Source organism: Rhinopithecus roxellana, chromosome 1 (assembly GCF_007565055.1).
Source record: "Rhinopithecus roxellana isolate Shanxi Qingling chromosome 1, ASM756505v1, whole genome shotgun sequence".
NCBI lineage: Eukaryota > Metazoa > Chordata > Mammalia > Primates > Cercopithecidae > Rhinopithecus > Rhinopithecus roxellana.
In genome coordinates, this window is record NC_044549.1 from 156,589,375 (window position 1) to 156,613,741 (window position 24,367).

A 24,367-nucleotide genomic window follows, 5' to 3' on the forward strand; every position below is an offset into this window, starting at 1 on the left:
TTCCGCACCAACCTAACAGATGTATTTATAATAAAGAATATATAACAGAGGTATATTATATAATTTATAATATCATCAATCTTTGTATTCTATACACAAACAATTGGTAACAGTTTGGTATATATAATTCCAGAACCATTTCTGTGAATTTACTAATATATATTTACTTTTATTTAAAAACATCTATCATCTATCTACCAATTTTTATATACTTATTACACGAATAAGTACACATGTTGCTTTGTGACTTTCTTTGTTCATGTCAGATTATAGACATATTCATAACAAATTTTAATATTTTTCCATGTTGTGGATATACTATATTGTACTTAATCATTATGATACTGATAGAAATTTGAGGCCTAATTTTTGCCATTATAAATAGTGCTGCCATGAACATTGTCATACATATATGAGTATTTATATACATGAGCATAATATGATATGAACTAAGATTTGTGGGTGCTATTATCAGCTGGTAATTGTGCTAAGTGCTTTGCATGTGTTATCTCATTTAATTCTCACGATTGTCCTTTGAAATAGGTTTCATTATGATCCCAATACTACACAGGAAGAGAATGTGCCTTAGAAAGTTTAAGTAACCTGCCATTAATTTTCTCTGAAGAATAGTGGAATGAATTTGCCAATTTGCATTTTAAAAAAAGACTTGTTGGTATACGATTGAAATCAACTTGAGCTTACATGTTTATTTAGGGTGGACTGATATCTTTACAATATTGAGTCTTCTCATCTAAATGTCATGTCTTTCCATTTGTTTAGATCTCCTTATTTGTCTTTCCATAATGCTGGTATGTTTTTTTCACATAGGACCTACGTATTTCTTGTTAGAGAGATTCATAGGTGTGTCATAGGTATTGTTGGTGTAAAGAAATTTAATGAAATTTGTGTTTTGTATTTTGAGCTTATAGCATACAGAGTTGTGTTACAAGATAAAATATAAGATACCTTTCAAGTCAGGGTCACTGTGCAGAGTTGCTTTGTTAATGCTTTATCCAGGATTTAATTTCTATCTATGCTCTTTCAGGAGACAAGTTGATGGCTTGTTTTTTTCAGAGTCATCCAAATGACTCAGTATTGGATTCCAGATTGAATAGACTTTCTGCTCAGAATCTGAAACCATGGCACCCTTGACTTTTACTCTCAGTTTGATGCCCTTTTGAGTTTTATCATGATAAGGTCACCTGTTTCTTAATTTCTGGAAATATTAAGGATTTTTCTCTATTTTTGTGGTTTATAAATGTCACATGATTTTGCTAATTGTGTATGCAAAGCTCTTTCCATTTTATTTTTCATTTTTTCACATACCATTTTTGCATTTTTTGCTTTTACTGCTTGGCACTTCTATTTTACTTTCATTGCTCATTCCTTATTGAGGGCTTTCAATTTGAACACATGACTCCTTTTTTTCTACTGAATTTTCTTTTATTTTCTTTTTCCTATTAAAAAATTCTTCACTAAAATGGAGGTGAAGAGATACTTAAATATAAAAATAGAAGAAAATTGAGAATTAAAGAAAAACCAAACGTTTTTTTTCCCCAGTGGAAATGATTGACTGGTTGACCTGTGTCAACTTTCGATATTTCAAGATGTTCCTTTTATTAATTATCTGTCATTTGTTCTATGTATTGGGAAATTTCCCAACTTTATCTTTTATTTATCTGATTCAGTCTTCAGAATTGTTCATTCTATTTTTCAGGCATTGCACTGATTGTTTTTAAATTACTTATTGTAACTGACAAAAAATTAGACAGAAATCTGATTTTTCCAAAAAAGTAACTCCTAGGTATTGATTGTACCTTTTTTTAAAAAAAATAAAAACCAGTTCCTTTGAAATGGTCACAATACTTCTTGAATCCCTCTGAAGAGATCAGTTAGAAAGTTTTCAAGGCTAGCCATAATCCTTGTGTTACATCTTATTTCTCTGGGTTAGCTATTTGGTTTGTGCACAGTGGTCCTTTTGGTTTATGCTTTAGTTATCTGTTCATATTTAAGGGTGAAGAACTAGCTTGATCATATGGGTAGCTGGAATGAGTTTCCTCTGCAGATAAGGCTCTGAGTAGATAATTCTCCTGAATCCATTGAGGTAGGAAGACTGACCGGCAGACTTTGCTTTAGGATACGTGGGTGGGATCAAACAGGCAGGATGGAGACTCCCACAAATGCCAGTGCATGGAGGCTTTTACTCTGGGATTTGAATGTTTTCATTCATACCTCTTCTTATTATTCCTGCATAGAGCTGTCTTCTGTTAATTACTATTATTTTCTTGCAGTTTACAACTTTTGAAGTCTAGAATTATCTTGGACTCTGTTCTCTTGCCTAGCCCTAAGTCCACTTTGGGTGACTTCCTAGCTAATGTTAGATGTTGTTTAGACAAAAACCTTGAGCCTTTAGCGTTGAGCAAGTTAACTAAGTGCTGTAAGCTTCCAGCTCTGCATCTGTAGAGGGGGCACAAAACCAAGGCTTCTTTGAGAGGGTTGTTGTGATAATTAAACAGAATAATGCATATAAGACTGTAGGTAGTAACTGTCCAGCACATGCTCACCTTCCTTCTTCCTCACCACCCTCTTTCTCCCCATCTTCTTCCTCACTCTTCCCTTCCCTTTTCCCTTCCTTCCTTCTTCTTCTCCTCCATGTCTTGTGTTTCTACTTTTATTATTTCCATTATACCAGGATTTGGATCATTTTCTAATTATCTTATTCATTACATTCTTTCTTTGTCTTTGAAGGGAATAGAAGTTAAAAACATATGTAAGAGCTTTTCCTACAAGCCAATACTGCTTCAGGAATATGAATGTGGAAAAGTTTAAAACAAAAACAAACAAACAAACAGAGACTTAGAGTCAGAAATGAATCTCAGTGTAGCCACACATCAGTCATGTGACCATGGGCAAGAGGCTTTACTTTTCTAAGCCTCCACCTCTGTAGTTTGGTGATCTGTGAAATGAGACTAAATAAAATGATGTACCTAAATCATCTTGCACAGCAAGTCCAAGTGAAATATCCATCCCCTTTCCCCTTCCCTTTCTCTTGTTCTGCCAAACTGTGCCATGATGATCATGCTGTAGACCTGCTTCATGGGTGATACCTGTATGTGGGTGCATGGGGCCCTGCACTTAGATGGACCCCAAATTTGGTTTAGTGCTTTTTGCTATTGCTGTCTTAAAATTCTTCAAAATGTTTGAACAAGGAGCTCCGATTTCCCTTTGGCACTGGCCCCCCAAATTATATATCTGGCTCTGCCTTCTGTGATTCAATTCATTAAACAATCCATATTTCTGTCTCAATAGTAGACAGGGAGGAAGCAGGTTCCCAGGTGCCCAAGGGCAGCAGCTGGGGAATCCTGTGTATGGCTGCAATTCTTCCAGTGTCATTTCTACCCAAGTTCCTAAAGCATCCAGTGCGGGCTTCCTTGGGTTCCCTGCAGCTTTCCAACTATAGCTCCAATTTGACACACGGGCTATTTTCTATCCAGGTCCTAAAGGTAGCCTTCTGTAAGGTTTTGGAAATAAAGCAAGTCATTGCCTTTTTGTTAATGACTTTTAAAAGAATGAGCATTTTACTGAGCATAAGAAACCCTCTAAGAATATACCGGAAAAGGCAGGCTCATGCTGTGGATGAACTAGAGTGTGTCCTTCAATGTGAAATCCCTGCCAAGGAAATGCATAGCTGGGAGGTTCCCTTTGCCTCTTTCATGACCCAGCTGACCATCTGTTCCTTTATTTCCAGGAGGAATGTAGACTCTTTTCCACAAAAAAGTAACTCCAAAATGTAGGAGTACATTTTTAGAGGCTTGACTCCTGAGTAGTTACAAAATAAACACAAAACATTATAGGGAGGTTTCAGTGAGCTAGTCTCAGTCATATGAAGCCAACCTCCTTTGCATTCTTTAACCAAGTCCACAGCTGGGGAAGAAGGGATGGGGTATGAAAGATTGGATCCTTCTTTCCTTCCTTCCTTCCTTCCTTCCTTCCTTCCTTCCTTCCTTCCTTCCGTCCTTCCTTCCTTCCTTCCCTCCTTCCTTCCCTCCTTCCCTTCCTTCCTTCCTTCCTTCCTCCCTTCCTTCCTTCCTTCCTTCCTTCCTTCCTTCCTTCCTTCCTTCCTTCCTTCCCTCCTTCCCTCCTTCCTTCCCTCCTTCCTTCCATTCCTTCCTTCCCTTCCTTCCTTTCTTCCTTCCTTCCTTCCTTCCTTCTTTCCTTTCTTCCCTCCTTCCTTCCCTCCTTCCTTCCCTTCCCTTTCCTTCCTTCCTTCCTTCCTTCCTTCCTTCCTTCCTTCCTTCCTTCCTTCCTTCCTTCCTTCCTTCTTTCCTTCCTTCCCTCCCTCCTTCCCTCCTTCCTTCCCTTCCCTTCCCTTTCCTTCCTTCCTTCCTTCCTTCCTTCCTTCCTTCCTTCCTTCCTTCCTTCCTTCCTTCCTTCCTTCTTCTTTCTTCTTCTTTCCTCTTTCTTTCTTTCTCTTTCTTTCTTTCTTTTTTTTTTTTTAACATACTTTCATAGATAGCAGTAAAATAATCTTAACTACAAAGCTCATAAACTGGCAGCTCATAAACTGGCAGCTCATAAACTCATTTTAGTCTGACCATCGGGGGATGAGGTCAAAGCTGCTGCTCTCCTCATGAGCTTCCTTCTGTTTCACAGCTGCTGCCTAGAGTCTGGGAACCAGATGTATGGGCTCAGAGAGCTAGATTCAGGCTCTTCGTTTAGCTGTCCAACAAGGCTATGGGCAGACTTACCAGTGAAGGTCCAATTGAGAGCCAGGAAAGATCCTGCCATGGAGTTAGATGGCTTGGCATTTTGCTCTTGGTTCTCATACACAAGTTTAAAATATCTCCTATCATCAACACTACAATGTATTACAAATTGAGCTTAGGTTTTTTTTTTTTTTTTTTTTTTTGTGCTGCCTGCTGCATGCAAAAGTCATCCTATTGGCAATCTATGAAAGAAACTTTGCCAAAATAATCCTAACCACAAGAACGAACAAAGAAATAACATACGAAACAACGTATATTACTTTTTCAGACAAGCTCATAAAATCCACGAAATTCTAAGAGCACTTGGGTGATCCAAAGTGGATTGAAGTTATTCCACCTGGAAGGTAGATTTTTCACAATGATTAAATATCTGCATGATTAGGAGGCTTCAGTAGTCTGAGTGGTGTTCTGACATGAAGCCTCTTGAATTTACGTCATATTCTTTCTTGTGTTCATGGGAAGAAGCATAAACTGTATGCTTTATTTTTGTAAACTGGATTTTTCTTCTTTTGTTATTTTTTATCCTCATGCAACATATTCATGGAACATTTATTTTGATCATTTTCACTTATAGGATATATACCTGAAGAGAAGAGACATGCCCAATATAGCAGTTAAAAAAGATCCACTCAGATATTGACAATAATGAAATCTTATATTTGAGAATTTATTTCTTCAATGTTAATTAGAAGGTCAGATCCATCAGAAATAATTACCAGTAAACTGATCAACACATTCCTCATTCAGCAAAAATGTATTAATTAAATAAGTGAGTACCAGCAACTTTAGCTTAATTGATTTGCCTTTTAAACAAGGTTTAAGAAATTTCAAATCTATCAGGAACTCAGTATCTGACAAAACAACTTATAGGAAACATAACCAAGAATCAGAAAATATAAACAAAAAGTCTGAACTACCAGATTAATCACTAAATAAAAGACAAAACAAAACACAAAACACTAAAAGACAAAACCGTGTTTACTTTTCTGATAGTCCATTAGGCTCAGTGTCCATTTTGTTTTGAGGAACAAAAAACTCCAACTGGTTTGATGATTTATTTTCCACTACAAATGCAAATTAGCGGAAGCAAATTAGAAGCCTTAGACTAGAGACAGGGATAATCTCTGTGTGGGAGGAGATAGTAAAATGTAAGAATCAGATACAAGAACTAGGAGAGAATAGCAGTATAGAGTCATTAGTGCAAGGAAAAAACTACCCTACATATAATAAGTTCAATAACTGGCATTCAGAATAGTGATTCTGAGTAATTAGGAAAAGGAAATTATAAAAACAATAAAATTGCTTTGAAATTTACAAAGCATTTGCAACGCTGTTATTACATGGGAATGAAATTACATTTGGTATATTCTGCTTTTAAAAGCAGGGAAATGTGAACCAGAAAGATTTACAAGCAAAATTATCAACAGAAAAAATGCTTGCAACATTTTCATGCCCCCCATTATCAGTATGGCTTGATTCTCCCGGATGACTCCTTTGCTGAGCATTCTAATGAAGTATCCCTGTACTTCTGTGAGATGGAAAGCACTAATTTCCCCTAAAATATGGAACTCTGGAAAAAAGTAGTGACTAACTTTGTATAGCAGTAATAATGTGCTATCAGAAAATTATCCCTAGCATTTTTCAACCATAAATCTGATGTAAAAGATTTATTGCATTTGTATCCTGTGATTTTTATTATTTTTTTATAATGTTATTTTTCCAAGGAACTTCATCTCAGATTTTTTAATGAAACTAGTAGAAAAATATTATTCAATAAACAGAGATCCAATTTATAATTAATTTTTTTCATATGTATATCTAAGTCATGTACACTCTGCTTGATAAAACTTTGGTTCAATATCTGCTAAAACAAAATATAAAAAAAGAAATCAATCTGAAAATCTCTAAGCTTGTTGAAATTCAGGGTGGGGCTCCCATTGTGTTTTTAGAATAAGATTAACTGGGGGAGGAGGAAATAAATTTATACAATGAAAACTATGACCAGAGAGTTTTCTCTTTCATAGAGGTAAATATTATTTACCAGAAAGACTCTAGGACTGAAGTAAATTATTCTAATCCAATGTCTTTCTACTTGACTCTCATCTTTTTTTTTCTTTTTTAACTTTGTGGCGAGATGCTTATAGAAGCCAAAAATCAACGTGTTTTCTTGTTGGATGATTCTGGCCCTTGCTGCTATCTTCTTGCTACATGAGGAGATTTGAATGTAGATTACTGGGACTAACAGCCAATCCTTATGACTGAACATCGACTGATAATCTACATGGACCAAGCAACATAGAAGAGAAGAGCTGCCATAAGCAGTGAGATGAATACTTTTAATTCTTGATGACTTTGTTTGCACCTCATTCCATCCTGCTTCTTATCTTCTAACTGCTAACATTAGCCCCTTTTGCTCTGTTGGTTCTCACCCCACCATTGGAATTTTTCTTGTCTCCACATTTCTGGCTCTGATCTTAGAATCTCTATTCATGTATTCTGGTCGTTCACTCTGACCAAGTAGTCTCCAGCCAGATAAGGGCCCTCCTGATCCCAACTTCCACCTCTTGTGCAGGCTCTGTGAAGATGGCTCCCTGAGGAGGAAACAGACACTTCTACTTGTCATCGAAATTCCTCTCACGTCTGCTCTTTTCTCTTTCTTCTCATTTGCTCTCTGTCATCTTTTAAAGACTGGACTACTCACCTCCCTGGTTTTAGGTGCTCCCCATGCCAGTTCATCTTTCACTTCACTACTACAACATTAGTGACTTCTCCTATCCTCACCTTTCAAATCTAAATCCCTGTGCCCAGCTTCCAAGACCTTCATCTGACCTCTTCAACTTTCTGGTCTGCAATTTCCCAGTATGCAATTTCAGTCAAGCCAATTACATTGTTTCTATCTTTGGAAGGTTATCCATAAGATTAAGTTCACATCCCATCTTTCTGAAGGTTACTGTGACTGCTACCAACTTACCTTTGCACAGGGCTTCTTGGACCATAAAATATTTTGAGATATATATCTCTCTCTTTGGATTCTCCTATTAACCTTTTAAAAGTCATTACTGAGTTATCTCTCTCCTTCACACCTCACAGTATACATTCATAGGAACTCTTGTTGATTTTATTTCTAAAATATAATGCAAATATATTCCTTTTTTTTTTTTTTTTTTTGACAGAGTTTCACTCTGTTGCCCAGGCCGGAGTGTAGTGGCACGATCTCAGCTCACTGCAACCTCCACCTCTCGGGTTCAAGCGATTCTCCTGCCTCAGCCTCCTGAGTGGCTTGGACTACAGGTGTGCACCACCGCACCTGGCTAATTTTTATATTTTTAGTAGATACAGAGTTTTGCCGTGTTGGCCAGGCTGGTCTCTAACTCCTGACCTCAGGTGATCCACCACCTCAGCCTCCCAAAGTGCTGGGATTACAGGTGTGAGCCACCATGCTGGGCCTATATCACTTCTTAAATTGTCCACTATGTGCTACCAGATTCTCCCTAATCTGGACTACCATAGCATTCTAACTGGCCTCCTTACTTTTACTCTTGCTCTGCTGCATACAGCAGCCACAGTAATCTTTGTAAAATGTGAGTAATGTACTATCCAGATCCTCCTTCTCCCTGGGTTTCTCCGGTGGTTTTCTTTCAAACTTGGATAAAAATCTAAATTCCTTAGCATGGACAATGAAGTCCATAAGACCAAGCCAGCACTGTCCACTAGAGCCTGTGCAACCATGAAAATGTTCTCTAATCTGTGGTGTTTAATACAGTAGCCACTAGCCACATGTGCTTACCAAGTGCTGGAAATATGGCTAGTGTTACTGAGAAACTGATTTTTAAATTTCAATTAATTTAAATATAAACTTAACTAACCACATGTGGTTAATGGCTACCATACTGGACAATGAAGATCCAGCCGCTGGACTCACCTCTCTGTAGGTGAGTTTAGGTGTCTGTACTCACCTCCTGTTATTTTTCCTGTTGTTTACTCAACAATAAGCACCCAAGATTTCTGGTTGCTCTCCACAAATACAAGCTTGTTCCACCTCTGGGGCTTTGCTCAGATCTCCCTGCCCCCCGGCTTCTTCTCTTCCTCTAGATCTTCACACAACTCATGCCCTTACTGCATTCTCATTTCTGAAACAAAAGTTACTTTTTCACAGAATCCTTTCCTGGTCACTGTCTTAGAGAGTTTGAGCTATTGTAATAAGAATACCACAGACTGGGTGGCTTAAGCAATAAACATTTATTTCTCCCAGCTCTGGAAGCTGGAAGTCTGAGATCAGGGTGCCAGTATGGTCAATTTCCTGCTGAGGGCCTTCCTCCTGGTTCACGGATGGCTGCTTTCTTGCTACATGCTCACATGAGGGAGAGCAGAGAGAAGAAGGAAGCTCTCTCTTGTCTGTTTTTATAAGGCCACTAATTACATCATGAAGCTTTCACCATCATAACCTAATTATCTCCCAGAGGCCGATGTCCAAATACTATCACATTGGAGATTAGGGTTTCAATATAAATTTGGAGGGCACATATATTCAGCCCATAGCAGTCAGTCTATGTAAAATAGCTCCCTATGCTACCCTATTCCACAAGTACTCTTCTATTTAGCTTTATCACTGCCTAAAATAATGTTATGCATTTTTTTTTTTTACTTTGTTTATCATCTGTCTTCTCTACTTTCTCCAGAAGTACAGGTTCAGAGTAGGTGGAAAATGAGCTTTAGGTAGATTGAATTTTCTAAGTGATGCTGGGGACACAGGAGCAAGGGAGTTGAGGGTGTTTGCGAAGAAGTAATTACAATGAAGGAAAAGTAGAATCTAAGAACCTAAAATGGGTGAGGAATACTGCAAGGAGGGTAAATTCACTGATTTAATGGATTTGATGCCCTGGTGTGGCTGAAATACTATTGGAACAGAAAGGCTAAAGAGAATTAGATGGTAGCCATACAGTGGGAAGCTTGAAAGGGAGATTCTAGAGAGGGTGTAATGCTTGTTTGAATGAAGTCTTGGGAATGCTTATGGAAGTGGGTGGCCAATATGGAAGAGGGTAGAAGACAAGATCGTAGGAGGAGAAAAGCTTAAGGACTCAGGAGGTCAGGGTATTTGGAAGAGTCATCTTCAGTGTGTGAAAATCATAAAGGATTATGTACAACAGGAGTAGTGCTGGAGTGAATTAGAGTAGGCCTGGCTCTAGCAGACGAGACCTCCCTGGGGTTGGGAGGTGACTGCTGATGACAGCAGGAAATGGGAGAATCTGACAGCATAGATTTTAAAGCTGCGAGTTTTAAAGGAAGAGAGACAATAAACGGGAGGCAGCAGTAAGGCTGCCTCCCTGGTCACTAGGCGTGATGAAGGAAAAAACAACCATCACCTGAAAGCTCTGCAGGGGCCAGGCATGGGGCTCATGACTGTAATTCCAGCACTTTGGGAGGCTGAGGTGAGAGAATTGCTTGAGCCTAGGAGTTCAAGACTAGGCTGGGCAACATAGGGAGACCTCATCTCTACCAAATAAATAAGTAAATAAATAAATAAGTAAATAAATAAATAAATAAAAATTAGCTGGGCATGATTGTATGTGCCTGTAGTCCCAACTACTTGGGAGGCTGAAGTGGGAGGATTGCTTGAGCCTGGGAGGCTGAGGCTGCAGTGAGCCATAACTGTACCACTGCACTCCAGCTTAGGTGGCACAATAAGACTCTGTCTCAAAAAGAGAAAGGAAAGGACTAGATATTAGCATAAGAAGTAAAGGACACATCCGAGAGGAAGTTGAGGATAAAGAGGATTTTGCTAAAAGTGAATTCTAGAGTAGAGTGGAGGGTATTGACCTCTAGGGAGGTTGGACGATGGGCTGGATTAGCAGACGTGCAAATCTGTTCAGAGAGGAAACTGTGAGAGGAAGGGGCCTTGCAGCCTTGTGCTTCTAGTGATTGACATCACTGGGAAAGTGGTGTGATGGGAATATTTTCCAAGGTCTCCAAGTCACCTTGTTCTGATAAAACAGAGTGTTGGAGGGGAGGGGAGGGAATGTGGGATCTTATCAAGGCATAAAGAACTCTGGTGCTGCTTTTCACTCCCCTGGTATCAGTTTGGAGGGCAAGGGAGCAGTGGCATTCCTGGGAGCCCCAGGGTGTTCTGGGTCTTCCTTCTTTATTCCTTTCTTGAAGTCTGACCTCAATCCTTCATTCTATGGTCACAGTTGCTTTCAGACCTGAGGAAAACATGCTGACTGAAACTTCAGTTATGAGGGCCATTAGAAACAGGCAACAGGTGCATGTTTCATTTTCAGACAAATGAAGCATGCTCTGGGAGCTGCAAGACATCTTGTCTTCTCTCTACCTGCTGCCAAACAGCCTCCTCCCTGCTCAGGCCACCCCCATCAGGCTCATCAAGGGCTTCTGGTTTTCTGGCTTGGTGGACTCCGTGGATGATGCTTCTCTATGGAGGAGCTCATCAGAAGAAGAGCACATAAGAAAAAACAAATTAACAACAAAAAGAGCACATAAGAAGAAAAGGCGTGACAGCTGAGTCAAGAATGATAAATTCCATTGAGGGTAGGTTGAATTTAAGATGTGGGCATCAACAGAGACTGTCCAAAGGGCAGCAGGATGTATTGGTCTGGCACTCACTAGAGTGATGTCTGGGTTGGATGCAGATTTAGGAGTCTTCAGCTGGTGGATGAAATAATAAGAAGTAAGATTTAGCCCAGAGAGATTATGAAGGATGAGAAGGGCTGGGGGTGAAAAACAGAATGCTGGGGAAGAACGACATTTGAAACATAGGCGGAGGACAGATTGCCAATGGGATCAAAGAGCAACTTCTATAGCAGTAAGAGGGAAACCAAGAATGAGTGAGAGATTGAAAGAGGGAGCAAGGGATCCTTTCTTTTGGTAAAGTGGAGATGTGAACACTCGTGCTTAACACTTCTGATTTCAAATCCAGATCTAAGGAATCAGTGTTAGACAGAAATAGAGAAGTATAAAAGATGGTATGAACAAGATGGAATCCATGGGAATCCTGCCAGAGAGAGGGAAGATGGGACAAGACTGAAGGAAGGTACCAGTGCTGTCCTCCTATAACCCATCTGGAGATGTTATGAAGATTTAAGTAAAATGGATAATTTTCTGGTAAAATACAAGTTAACAAATCTGACTCAAGCCAATTTAGGAAAAAAGGAATGGAATTTAATAATGGAAAAAAATATTTCCAAATTTTGTTTTAAGACAGGTGGTAGGTTTAGATATTATTGGCATTTTTTAAAAACATTCAAAGAGAATATTATTTCTGGGTTCCTTAAAATGTTACACACATAAAAATACAAAAACAAAACAAAAACATTAATGGACATGTTCCCAATTCATCTTCTGAAACTTGGCATATCATTAAACATAAAATCTGACCAAGAACACAAAAGTGACAGTTATCGAACAATCTCTCTTATGTATGTGGATGTAAAAATAATAAAGCATTGGCAATCAAAACTCAAAAGTTTATTAAAATAAAATCCCCATGGCCAAGTAGGACTTGTTCCAGGATTGTAATAAGAGTTTAATATTAGGATATCTATTAATATAATCCATCAGATAAAGAGGCCAAAGGACAAAAAAAAAAAAAAAAAAAAAAAAAAAAAAAAGGAAAAGAAAAAGAAAAATCACATTATTACCTCCATACTTGCCAAAAAGTCATCTGAAACAATTCCACATCTACTCCTCATGGAAATTCTTCGTAAGCTAGGAACATTACCTATCTTTAAAATGAGAAAGACTGCCTTAGTTTAATTGTGAACATGAGTGGGATGTCTGGAATTTGTGTAGAAGGGGATCTTAAGGAATGACTTAGTTGGAAATGGATTTGTCTTTAAGTTGAATTTGCAGGGCACCACATGATTTTTCTCAGGCTATATAAGTACTTTTGGTGGCTTCTAGAGTGGCGAGTGTTTATAGGAGAACTAAGGCCACCTGTCAGCCCAATACTGTACAATATTACATGTATAGTAAAACATTAGTGGCATTTAAAGTTAAATCATGTGCCAGCCTGGTATCTCTCTAATATTTACCATACTTTTGGAAGTTCTCCAGCAATAAACTCCTGTCCCTACACACTGCACTCCCTTTCCCCTCCAAATGAAAGAGAATTATAGTTAGAGGCAAAATTGTTATTTCACATATTATGATAATATGAAAATAATAGCTATCATTTACTTGCTATATGCCAGGCTCTGTGTTAAGCACTTTACATACACTAATTAACTTGAATGGCAATGCTGCAGAGGACATTATTATGCTCACTTTATGGAAAGTACAGTGAATCTCTGGAAAGTGAGGGACAGGAAAGCTTGTTAAGTGGCATCTCAAAGTGGCACAATGGGATTTGAACATGACTGTGTCTGTGCCCATGCTCTGAACCAGTAAGCAACATTGTATTTCTTTATTAATGGATAAGAAATGGAATATAAATGATTTTAGAATATAAAACTAATATAAGAATGAATTTCTTATGTGCCAGCTATCACCAGTCAAAAAATATAAAAATGGTAATTCATAATAGTAAGTCAGAGTATAAAATACTGTGTGCTATGTTTTTAATGTTTGTGTGCCCCCGAAATTCATTTGCTGAAACTTAATCCACCAGTGTGACGGTATTAAAGGTGAGGCCTTTGGGAGGTGATTAGGACATGAGGGCAGAGCCTACATGAGTCGGATTAGTGCCCTTATAGAGAGGTCTCAGAGAACTACCTTGTACCTTCCACTATGGGACAGCACAGCTACAGGATTCCATCTATAAACCAGTAAACAGGCCCTCTGCCGATGCCTTGGTCTTGGATTTTCCAGCTCCTGGAACTGTGACAAATACATTTTTGTTGTTTGTAAACCCAGTTTATGACATTTTGTTTTAGCAGCCTGAATGGACTGAGATACTTGGAAAATAGCTAACAAAGAATTTGGGCAAGAAATATTTGAAGGCAGTTCCAAGCATTTATGAGAGGCATAAAAGATAGATGTTTCAATAACTAGAGATATACTATGATTTTGGATAAGAAATCTCATTATTGTAAAGATTTCACTGAAATAATATCAGGAGTTTCATGAAATAATATCAGGAGTAATTTGAAATTACTTTCAAGATATTGTTTTCATAATTTGGTAGAAAATGAAAAGTTGAGTGCAGATAAATATAAAACTTCCAAGAGAGTACTTGTATTATTAATTATCAAATTCTATTACTAAGCTACAATAATTAAAACACATAATAGTCATGCAAGAGTACAGTATAGTAATAAGTGCAAAAATAAAGTTACAAAACACTAGAATATGACAGATAACTCTAAAAGAGAATCTCCTACATATTACCACTTATTACATAATAAACATAAAATTTCAAATCAGTGAAAAAAGAATACATTATTCAACAAATGGTTTTAGAAATATCGATTCATCATTTGGAAAAAATAGATTTATTCATACTACATAATGATATAAATTCCAGACGAATTTATATGAAATTGATATGAAAATATCAATATATTTTATCAATATCATATATCAAAATATATGAAAATGATAAAAGCAAAAAGTACATATTGAGGATCTAGAGAAAGATACAGGTTATTTTATTTTTCTGTTCTCAGGGTTGGAAGTACTTTCTAAATATAATTGAAAAGAATAAAACATAGCTAAGTAAATTTGAGACATTTAAAACCATAAAAAAGGAAACTTCTACATTGAAAATGTAATAAAATTGAAAAACAAATTTCAATCTGGGAAAATGTTAGCAATGTATATGAAAGGTTGATTTTAATATTTATAAAAAATTTTTAAAAAACCAATAAGAAATAAATAAACAGTATTAAAATGGACAAGGACATGAACAGATAATTTACATACCAAAAAGACAAGTAATAAAAAAGCATGAAAAATAACCCTTTCAATGAATAAATGTAAGTAAAACAATAATAAAATTCAATAATTCTGCATCATTCAAATTTGCTGGCTAAAAGCCTTTAATACTTACTACAATCCAACAACAAAAACAAAACAATCTAATTTTAAAATGGACGAAGGCCTTGACTAGATATTTTTCCAAAGAAGATATGCAAATGACCTATAAGCACATAAAAACATGCTCTACATCACTAAACATGAGATACCATCTTGTACCCATCAGGATCAACAAAACCCAGAGAATAACAAGTGTTGGTGAGGATGTGGAGAAACTGGAATCCTTGTGCATTACTTGTCAGAATCCAAAACTGTGTGACCACTGTGGAAAATAGGATGGCAATTTCTCAAAAAATTAAACATAGAATCACCAGATGATGCAGCAATTGCACTTCTGGTTATATACCCATAAGAAATGAAAGAGGGGACTCCAACAAGTATTTGCACACCCACTTCACAGCAGCATTATTCAGAGTAGCCAAAAGGTAGAAGCAGCCCAAGTATTCACTGATGTATCAGTGGATATACTACATTGTATGTAGTATATACATACAATGGGATATTATTCCGCCTTAAAAAAAGAAGGGAATTCTGATACATGCCACAATGTAGATGAGCTGTGAAGACATTATGTTAAGTGAAATAATCACAAAAGGACAAATATATGATTTCTCTTATATGGTAAACCCAGAATAGTCAAATTCATATAGATGAAAAGCAAAATGGTGGTTGCCAGAGACTGGTGAAAAAGGGGGATGGGGAATTAGTAATTAGTGTTGAATGGGTACAGAGTTACAGTTGGAGATGATAAAGATGCTCTGGAGATGAATGGTGGTTATGGCTGCACAACAATGTGAATGTACTTAATGCTGTAGAACTGTACACTTAAATATGATTAAAATGGTAAGCTGTATGTTATGCATATTTTACCACAGTCAAGAAAAACCTAGGTTGGTTTTGATGTCTGCATGGAGTGGGATCTAAAAAAGAAGGAAAAAATGAACTAGAAATAAAATTCTTACCAACTCAGGTTGATGATAAAGAAATGTTAGTTTAGACTTCAGGTGGACAAAAGTGAATAAGTAAACAAAATATTCATCTTGGAATTCCTAGTCATGGATCTGCCCTCGCATAGATGTGACGCTTGAATTTAGACAACAAAAGTTGGTTTGGTAAACCCCAAACTGAAAAAGTAACAAAATTTGGTTCCTACCAATGATGTCCTAGGGGACTTGACAAAAGCAAGTACTTTGGAGTAAGAACATGCCCATTCTCTCCACATGGATTTATAGATTCAATGCAGTTCCATTCAGAATTCCAGCAGGCGTTTTTGTGCAAATTGATCAGGTGATTCCAAAGCACATGTGGAAATGCAAGGAGTCAAAAATAACCCAAATCTGTTTTGCAAAAGAAGAGCAAAGTTCCAGGGCTTATGCTACCAGATATCAAGATCTTTTAAATAAAATCATTACATTTAAGACAGTGCTGTACTGGTAGAAAGATAGACAAAGAGGCCAATGGGCAGAATAGAAACTTCCACATATACAGTCAAATTATTTATGGATAGCAAAAGTGGTACAGTCAAAATGAATATTGACCCCTACCTCACACCATACCAAAAAAGCAATTCCAAATGAATTGTAAATCCACCTGTGAAAGGTGAATAATAATAACAATTCTAGAAAATAGTAATAGGAGAATATCTATATGACTTTGGAATAGGCCAAGATTTTATAAGCAGTACACAAAAAGCACAACCATAGGAGAGAAAATGTAAAAATTAGACTACATTAAATTAGGAATTTCTGTGAAGAAGAAAAATGGTAAGCCTTTTTTTTCAGTGTAGAAGAGAATATCTGCAATACATTTTTCTCTCAACGTTCTCATATCCAGAATATAAGAAGAACCCCTACAAATTAGTAAGAAACAAATAACCTAATAGAAAAATGGGCAAAAGACTTGAACAACTGCACAAGAAGATATCAAATGCCAATAAACATATAAAAACTGCTAAGCTTATTAGTCATTGGGGAAATACAAGTGAAAACCACATTGCAATATCATTAATTGTATATTAGATGGCCAAAATGAGAAAGACAATATGAAACAATGGTAGCACAAAGAGTGGATTGAAGTCTTATACATTGCTGGCAGGAATATGAATTGGTACAGCCATTTTGAAAAATATGTTGAAGCTGAACATGTGTATACCCTATAACCCAGAAATGCCACTTCTAGGTATACACCCAGTAGAAGAGCTTCATATGTGCCACAAAGAACATATAAGGAATGTTCGTAGCAGTATGGCTTATAGCAGCCCAAAACAAGAAACAATCCAAATGTCCATCATCAGTACAGTAGGTAAATAAATTGTGTTCCATTCATACAATGGAATGTTATATGGTAATTATTTAAGAGTATGGGAAGACTGTTTACGTATAACACTAGGTAGAAGAAAAAGCAAAATTTGCATTTATGCATACACTATTCTAATTCTGTTTTCAGTGGGATCTGCATAGAAAATACTGATGCTTGAGATCTCTCTCAGAAATTTCAACTTAGTGGTTCTAGCCTATGGACTGGGTTCCCTTGGTGATTCAATGCAAAGCCAAAGTTTTGTTTTCTTTCATCTTCTTCCCTGAGTAGAAGTTAAATTCCTTATTAATAATAGCTTCATAAATATGTATGAGATATGCTGGGCACAAAGCAGGCACTCAATAAATAATTGCTGATAGATGGACACAGAAACCTTTCTGGGAGATTCAGGCCATGTCTTCATGGTTAGAGATTTCTTTTTCATAGGTTGGATTGTGGTACAGGTTCAGAAAGAACCCTCCAGGAATGAGGGTCACTTTGGTCCATGGCTCCACTAGGACACTGGTGGCTTATATCACCATTTCAAAATCTAAGTCACATGCCGGTGAGTCTATGGCTTATCTTCTTGGGGATGTAAAATAGCTGAAGTGAAATCTCACTGTAGTCAATTAGCATAACTAAAAGCCCAAAGAGGTAAATTCAGTTACATTACAGTAATGTCAGCTGTGGTTATTGAAATTATTCCAATGATGACATTTGGGGTGGCTGGTGGTAGCAGTCATCTGATTTGAAATAAATAGAGAAAATAAATAATGGTTTATGTTTGTGTATGCTTACAACAAACATATTACGTATTAGGTATATTACGTATTCTTAGGCCTTACAAAAACCACACCAATTAGGTATTAGTAGCCCCATCAGCATCCCCATAAGGAAGCTGAGGCTTTGAGGTGATAGGCAGGTTCACAGAGGTGTCAAGCTCAAAGCCTATAATTCCTCAATATCATCAAAATGTTACCTTGTGTCATGTAAGTGATGACAAAGAGATTTATACCAAACCTTCACATTAGACACTAGCAAGCTTTCTGTTGTCAATAAGTCAGTAAGAGAAAAGATGTTCATTGAAATAAGCGATAATGGGACTTGAAATTTTTGTTTATATTCAATGATCTTTGTCAAGCCCTTAGAAAACAAATTAGGCTGTGTCAAGCCCTTAGAAAATAATTAGGCTGTGATCTTTCTGAAATAGTTAGTGGGAAGATAGAGGGGTATGATGTATCAGTGGCTTTCAAACTTACTCAACTCAACTAGTTTCATAAAGAAGAAAACCCACAATTACATTAAACTATATTATGACTTGTGCTTACAGGAATTTGCTCCAAGGAAACTGTACTGGGATACCAATGGGGATGGACTGGGGATCGCACAAGGAAATCAGAACCCCAAGATGGGGTTCATAGATAAGGGTATTGCCAGTAACTATCTGTGTGATCTCAAGCAAGTCATTGCCCCTCTTTGGGCCTCAATTTCCTCAAGAAAAAGAGAAAGGACATTAAAATTACCTTTGAAGCTATAGACCCTTCGTGAAGCTATGAATTCTTTCCTTAGATGATGCACATAAGCATGTACACGAACAACTTTGAATGCTGGTTCAGGTTATTCACAGATTTTCCAAAGACTATTTGTGAGCTTCCAAAGAACATAGTGGCCCTTAGTTTAAAATACCTGAAATATGTGCTAATTGGGATTATAGTCATGTTTATGAAAATAACCCTTATCTTTGAGAGATGCAACCTAATAGCATATTTACAGGTGAATTATTTCATGTCTGGAATTTGCTTTAAAATGATCCAGTATGTGTGGTGGTGGTGGTGGTGGTGGTGGTGGTGGTGGTGGTGGTGGTAATACATAAAACAATACTGTCCATGAATTGATTGTGAAGCCACATGATTAGGTCCATGACAGTTCTTTACACTGTTTTCTCTACTTTTGTGTATATTAAAATTTTCCATAATAAAATCAATTTTCACAATGAAAATGATCTAACCTTTCTTGGCTTCCACTTCCCTATCCATAAAATAGAAATATTAACAGAATCTTCTATCGTGAAGATGAAGGTTGTACCTGACTTACAGTAATCATTCAGTAGATGCTCACTATTGTTCTCTCAACTATGTAAATATATAAACAGATTTAAAAAGACATAAGATATAGATGAAAATATTATTAGTAGATGCTTCTGTATGGTACATCAAGAGCTGATTTATTTTTCTTTTCATCATGTGTGTCTGGACTGTTCAAATATCTACAAAGAGTATTTGTTACTCTTATAATAAGGCAAAAAAACCTAAATCTTTTAAAAAAGTAATTTTCAAAGTCTTCCTTGAGAGAGTTTAATGCCCAAAGGGGCCTGAACCATGTTTGTCCCACAAGATATTTTACAAACAAGACGACTTCATGGAAGAGTAAGATGGAATTCTTATTACCGTCCTGTTCACATTTTCCTCACCAAGCTCTCATGCTCAGGGTCAAAGATCCTCGTAAATGCCAGTAAGCTTTAAGCTAAGTCTTCCTAGAATAGAATGAATTGAGCCTTCCTCTTCTCCAGTTGCATGCCATCTTACTGTCTTACCTTACCACAACCATACTAGCAGTTTAGCCTTTTTTTTAAAGGGGCATGCATCCCTTTGAGAATATTACGAATGCTATGCCAAGAAAAATTCACATTTAGGCATACGATATTGCATTCTATTTCCTAGGGTTCATGGGCCCCCATAGTTCATCTCCACTAATTAAGTTTTCTGAGGCCATGACATCAAATTTAGGAATGTAGAAACACACATCTGGTATACAGACCACTTTGAGAAAAACTAATTTGTACAAAACCATAAGCCAGATAAATTGGTGGATAATTATGGGCATTACATACATGGTTTTTGCTCTGCCAAATAATTCCCATTAGGACATCTATAAATAGCAAATCCATATAATGCATTTGAACCATACCGCTGTTTGCCCAAATGCTAAGCCCTTTCCAGAACACACCTACTGCAGAGCAACAGGTCAATTCAAAAAGTTCAATACTAGTTTTACTCTTGAGTTTAGCTACATTCATTTACAGAATTCTAGCTTTCCTCTAAAATGGCCACTAACCTATATCACTTTGGGGACTGATGTTCAATGGGAGGCAATGATACCCAGAAACTTTTTGACTAAGGAGAGGTAGTGCATGTGTATGGGTTATCAGATTGCTTTGGAATGGATCATTTGAGATGAGATGGAGTCCATCTCTTTATTTCCGGAAGGAAAAAGATAAACATGATTGAGTCCTTACAGTATACCAGCTGGACATTAGAGCATCTCATGTACTCCTCACAATGACTCGGGAAGGTGGGGGCTTTTTCCCTAGTTTCCAACCGAGTTTTAGAAAAGTTGACACATATACCCCAGGTCTGGCAGCCAGTAATTAACAGAAAAAAATAAAAATAAATAAGAGGCAAAGCTTTCGGGCTTAGATTACTATCATTGCTGGTTAACTTCAGGGGGCTGGGAAATGTACAGTGCCCAGGATCACACCAAATCCAGAGAGCCACTCAGGCTGTGATTTTCATCCTCCTGATTGCATCAATGGCTTCCAGGGATGCATGTGAAGGGAGATAGGATCGCACTTTTCCTTGCCCCATCTGGCCTGTCCCTATCCTACAAACTGGCAACCCCTTTCCTTTGCTGGTATACACGGACTGCCTCACATTCCCCAAATGCCTGGGGATCGCACAATGAAATCAGAATAAAGAGCCAGGAACTCTACACTTAAAAGAATCCACGTAACTACAAACTCCATCTTAGGATTTCCACCACCAGCTGAGTTGCCATTTGGCATTGCACTGCCAGCAGCCACATTTTACTCTATCCTCCTCCAAGATTTTCAAACATGTGCCTGGCACCCACGAGAGTTTCAGAGGAAGTGTAACAGCGACAGGAGAAGTGCTGCGGGTTTGGTTTTGTGTATACGTGTTAGTGTAACTTTCATAAAAGCAAGTGTAAGTTCTTAGAGTATTAACTTTCACAAGAGGAACATCAACTTTCAGACAAACGCAGGCAAACCCTTTTTCTTTTTCTTTCTTTTTCTTTTTTAGTGAGTGGTATCTGAAGGTAGGGGTGATCCCTGTTATGCAAAAGGTCTCTGAGACCCTTGGGATACATACATGCTTTTCTGGCCCAGTACTCAAGCTTTTCTGGAAGAGTATCCCTCGGCTGTCTCCACCCCTCAGCCTTCAAAAGCCACCTAATACCCACCTACACGTGCTTTGGACACAAGCAGGTTCAAAGCACAAAGCAACCAAGCCACCACCCCGCAAGAAATCGATCTCTGAACCCGGAGTCACCATGAATTGCGCGTGTGGATGTGTGGGCGAGAAGGCTAGGTCCACAGGGATGTGGTCCAGCATCGTGAGCAGCGGGTCCTACCAGACGTTCAAATCTCAGCGGGTCCTGCCGGACGTTCAAGTCCTCCAGCCCTGGGCGAACTAGCAAGTTTCAGACCCCCACGCCCGTGCTAGATCGGAGGAGAGACAAAGCTGGACCGAGAGGAGAGGAGTGTGAGTTTGTGTTCTCTTGGGGCAAGTGTGCTCGGTACCTTGGATTCCTGGCTGCTGGTGGATGCAGGAGAGGGCGGTTGCTCGGCGCCCGCCGCTTCCTTGGACAGCCCGTCCACGTCGTCCTGGCCGGGGCAGCTCGGAGGGATCATCGTGGCCGCGCGGGAACGGTGTTGGGCTCCCGGAGGAACAGCGAGGCTGCTGTCCTCCTGCGCGCCCTGCCCGCCGCGCGCCAGGCTGCTCAGCTCCGGGTCCCGGGGACTCCCATCCTGGCCGAGGCGCCGACGTGCACTCCTCCAGCCTCGCCCCCTCTCCCGCCCGGCCCTGCCCACCTCCCCTGCACTTCCGCCGGCGTGGAGGAGAGTGCGCCCTGCCCCACCCCGCCCCGCCGCGCCCGCGGCCACCTCGCCGGCGACCTCACAGTCGTGACTGCCACTCGGCAGCGGGCGAGCGGGCTTCAGCTCGCCCACAGGAGGAGGAAGGAGGCGGGGAGGCAGCTCCGGGGCGGGGCTGCGCGGCCAACGCCTGGAGTAGTGAGGGCAGGCAGGGGGCAGCGCCCTGGAGAGGGCTGGGGGAAGGCTGGGCGCGCGCCGGCACAGAGTGGGGGTGATTCTGTAGAGAGGATGCTGAAAATTCAGACTCAAACCCCAAAGAATAGAAAATCTGTGAATGATATTGCCAGAAAGGACCGCTTGCAACAACTCCCTCATTTCTCACCCCAACGAATAGTGACTGAGAGAGACAGTGACTTAGCTAAGCTATTTATAGGGTTCAGTGACAGAGAGCAGGGATCGGAGTGGGGGTCCCCTGACTCAACGGGCACTGCGCTTCCTCCATTCAGCTTTGATCTAAAGCAGAGAGATAATGCGGTGTGTCTATGGACACCTGTTCCTCGTTTGTTATGCACTTATTGTGCTAAACCCTTTCTTTTTACCTTATTTAATCCTCCCAGCTACTCTATGCGTCTAGGGATGATCACTTCCATTTTATGAGGAAATTGAAGCTGTAGGAATGAGGAAGTTGAGGTTGTAGGAAGGCTGAGTAATTTGCTTTAAGCCACTAAACTATTATTGGTGAAACTGGAATTTGAACACATTTTGGCTTCAAAATCCATACATTTCCGACTGTGGAGCCTCAAGTCTAGGCCAGGTCTTGGCTGACGAGCAATTGGATGTTGCAGTTTAGAGAAGAGTTGAGGACTGTTCACAGAGGGGCAAACCAGCCTGCCTTACTTCATCTTTTGGAAACATAGGGATAGCTCCATTGAAAAAAGATACAGACGGTCCAGTTTCTTTTGAAGACAACCTCAGTGTGCAGGGAAAGGGAATACACCTAGATATTTAAACGCCTCTTTTTCCCCATTAATACAAAATACCGTCAACTTTTTAAAAGAAAATTGCAAACTTCTGTTCAGATTTTTAAAATTAGCTGTAGACGCTTGCAAGAGCAGCTTCATGGATGTGCAACCTGTGCAGTCACACAGGGCCCCACACGGATGCTGCCATCTTGAAATTCGGTAAAAATATTTAACGAGACCACGTTTTCATTTTGTACTTGACCCTACAAAGTATGTGTCTGGTCCTGCATGCATTCCCTAGTTCATGTCTTTTAGAATGAACTGACTCTTACTCTTTCCATCCCAGATGCCAATTGAAAGCTACTGTTCTAAGTGTCAACCTCTTACTCAGCATTGAGCTTTCAAAATACTCTAAATTTTCTGGTGACCCTCAGTACTGGGCCAGATTGGCTAGCTAAAATGGCTTCAGTTTTTGCCTTCTCACAACGCAATTCCTGATTGTTCGATAGAGACAAAATTCTAGTAGCCAAAGTCACAAACACAATGACAGGACCAGCCATATCAACACATTTTTATCAAGCATCTATTCTGTATCAGAATTGTGCCAGAAAACTAATGATACAGCAGAGAGAAAACATAGATTAAGTCTGTTTTCCTGGAATTTAAGTCTAGCGGGAGAGACAGTGATTAATTAAATCACACACACAGTAAAACAAACAAACAAACAAACAAAACAAAACAAAAAAAAACTATGATAAGGGAAAGTACAAGACTTTGATGAGTGTGTACAAATGAAGCCTGAGCTAGCATGGGGCCAGACGAGGGTTTTCTTAGGAAACAAAACTCCCAGGGTCTACTGGTAATTCCAGTCTTGGTGAGCAAGCATATCATGGCTTATAACAATACATTTTTCATCTTCGGATTTTCTTTTTTTAAGAACTGAAGATGTCACCCTTCCTTTTAGTAAGTACTTAGATCAAGTTAGCAACAGTATTAGCCAATAGTATACGTTTAAATGTTGTCCCCTGAAGGAAATTTAGAGAAGCTAGTACCTCCCTCCTTTCCACCCCACCCTGATCCCTGCAACAGAAATCCTTAGTCTGATAAATAATACCTACCATAGGAATTAGCCATGGTGTCCCAAACTAAATTAAGCCTTTGTTTATGTGTTTGTTTCAAATTATTTTCCATCTCATCTTTTGTTATCTAGCTAACTTATCTTATTCTTCAAGTCACATATCTAAGTATTTACTACTCTTGACATCTCTCCTTTCTTGACCCATTTATCTGATTTAGATTCCCAAATCAATGCCATGTTCCCATGACTTCCTTTCCTAAGTAATCAATGACAAGGTTGCCTGCTCTTCTGTTGGGCTATGATCTCCGCTAGGGCAGGGGCTATGCCATGTTCATCTTGTTTCTCCAGCTCCTGGTATAATGCTTGTTAACAAGGTGGTCAAAAGTGG

At 38.8% G+C, this 24,367-nt stretch overlaps 1 protein-coding gene across 1 annotated transcript in view; it reads right to left on the reverse strand.

The window, feature by feature from the left end:
* Positions 1–21,910, reverse strand: part of STAC (SH3 and cysteine rich domain) — a 145,258-nt gene extending 123,348 nt beyond the window's left edge. Inside the window, exon 1 of the mRNA XM_010389682.2 lies at positions 21,646–21,910. Within this exon, the coding sequence (XP_010387984.2) occupies positions 21,646–21,756 (111 nt within the window). The 5' untranslated portion in view covers positions 21,757–21,910. The remainder of the gene's footprint in view (positions 1–21,645) is intronic.
* Between the last annotated feature and the right edge of the window lie 2,457 nt (positions 21,911–24,367).